The sequence below is a fragment of the Alligator sinensis genome, unplaced genomic scaffold (assembly GCF_000455745.1).
Source record: "Alligator sinensis unplaced genomic scaffold, ASM45574v1 scaffold528_1, whole genome shotgun sequence".
Classification (NCBI taxonomy): domain Eukaryota; kingdom Metazoa; phylum Chordata; order Crocodylia; family Alligatoridae; genus Alligator; species Alligator sinensis.
Window position 1 is genome coordinate 5605680 of NW_005841846.1, and position 2362 is coordinate 5608041.

Below are 2362 nucleotides of genomic sequence, written 5' to 3' on the forward strand. Positions count from 1 at the left end.
ATGTTTGAAACATGGAATAAAAATTTTTTTTTTTTTTTTTTTTTTTTTTTTTACACAAATTATTATTTTTAATTTGTCTCCCTCAATCCTTTCTTTCAGTTCCTAATGGATCTGAAATTAACGTTTTTTACTCCTTGTTTGCATAGCTCTCATTGAGGATATGACAATGTGGGCTAGGATGTTGGGTGAAATTAAATTGGAGGCACAAATCCTACTGAGTTCACATATTGTAAACGGAATCTACACAGAAACAGAAAAAGAAGATAAAGAACCAAGTGGTAGATTTTGATAAAAAGGTAATCTAATGCAGAGCTTTCCCCAACAGACTACAAATACTTTAAAAGTAGGTCAAATAACTAGTCTTCTTACCCTTTCACATTTTGTCATTTCATTTATATAAAGTTCTTCCCCTCAGAGCATCAGTGGACTCATTTGCTGTCAACATTTTAAGAATTTAAACAAATGAGAAAACATCTGTCAAATTAAAAATAGTATCCAAATTGAATATGAAATTGAGGAGGGAATTTAAATAAATCTGTTAATACCCCACAAATTATATTTTTGCTATTCATTAATGACCTTATTTTCAGAGATGCTGAGCAACTGCAGCTCCCATTGACTTGTGTGAATTATGCATGCTCACCATTCAGAAAAAAAGAAAATCAGTGATGGATCAAAAACTGGAACCTGAAGTTTAAACCTTTCAAATTGCAGAATGAAAGGGGATTTAGATTTGAATACCTACTTCTCAGCTGCTGCCTGCATGGAAAATATTTATAGGAGTAGCCATTCTAAGAACAATTGGCTAAAGTTGTAGAATTCTTGAAAGAAGAGCTTGACTTCACAAGACATCCACCATTTAGGGCTAAAAAATATCATAAGAACTCAAAACTCTGGCATGCTCTTAGCTGAACCACTGCACTAAATCATCTTTGAATCTGAACATTAGCCAGAATCTAATCAAGATCCACCACTTCAGACCTAAAAAGATAATAATTTGAGAAAGAACTGGTGTAACACTACTAAAAGCAATGACGTTAAGGCACATTTTGTTCCAGTACTGTAGGACTTTTCACCTGCCCTCACCTTGAGACAGTGTGGTAAAAGAATGGCCTCTGGATTATAAAAAGCAATTTAGCTATTCTTTTGTATGTTTTCTTTAATTAAGAAAATGTATTATCATGCTCCATTTAAGCCAGCAGAGGGAGCACAAGTTAAGTAACAAACCAGATCCCCAAAGCCACAGTGCTTTTGGGGAAGCAAGAGTAGCTAAAACAGGCTTCTTTGCTTATGGTTGTATAAGCATTTAACTGGAGAAGAGTGAGGCACATGCACATAAAAAACATATTTACCAAATAGAAGAAAGTTAAATGAAACATTTTCAGGCTCCTATGCTTGCAGCATAGGTGCCACTTTGGCAGCCTATGTGGCATATGGTAGATCCAGGAGGCGACAATAAGCACAGTGGCGGACAGGCTCTGGAGCCACCCACCCTGCACAGAAGCACACACCTGAATTGAAACAGAGTCTGTCAACCCGAGATTGGCCTTGTAAGCCCATCTTTGGACCTACAGATAAAGCAATCATGGAAGACAATCATCCTTGACAGTGAGGGATTGCACGTGCAGATGTGTGTGTGGCAGATAGGGCAGAAAACAGAAGAACAGATGAGGCAGAGAGCACAAGGAAGCAGAAAGTGGGGCAGAAGACTGGATACAGAGAATAGGGCAGGAAGCAGAAAGCTGAACACCAGACCAGGCAGGAGAAGAGGATTAGCATGGCACTCAGGGATGTTGCAGGGGTAATTGGTGGCACACCTACCAAGAAGGTTAGGTCCCACTGCTCTAATGTATGTTTAGAATACAACTCTATGGAGCAGGAATTGTGCCTGCTTTGGAACAGTACCAGTGTACTGTTGGGATCATGCAACTGAGTGAAATAAAAACAGACTGAAAATAGTGAAGTTACCTTTTTGTCGGGTTTTGGTGAATTACATATGGAATTTAGAGCCTGTCTCTTATATTCAAGTTTGTCATTTAGCTGGCGAAGTTTATTTACAGCATAACTGGCCTGTTCATTAATTCTTGTGCTGCATTCATCAATAGCTTCTTCACAACTTTGGCTCTAGAAATAAAGATTTGGTTAGCAAATAACCCATATTGCTAATGTACAATAAGAGTAAACCTGTTATGCGTTTGCTACGCGTGTTTCATTATTTGCACTTTATATCCCATATACGAAAGAAACAACTAATTTTGTAGACAAACCCAGAAGTATGAGTGCATGCTGTACACGTCAGCAGATTCTCTCTCTCAGACATGAACAACTGGTGCCTCCCAAGACTGGGCGGGGGGGGAGGGAG

At 38.4% G+C, this 2362-nt stretch overlaps 1 protein-coding gene across 3 annotated transcripts in view; it reads right to left on the reverse strand.

Annotated features, from left to right (window-relative positions):
• SNX25 (sorting nexin 25) overlaps positions 1–2362 on the reverse strand; it is a 162198-nt gene that overhangs the window by 43475 nt on the left and 116361 nt on the right. For 2 of the 3 annotated variants that reach the window (XM_014521684.2, XM_025208024.1), the window contains exon 10: positions 1969–2125. In XM_014521684.2, the coding sequence (XP_014377170.1) occupies positions 1969–2125 (157 nt within the window). The remainder of the gene's footprint in view (positions 1–1968; positions 2126–2362) is intronic. The other variant, XM_025208029.1, reaches the window with a different exon arrangement.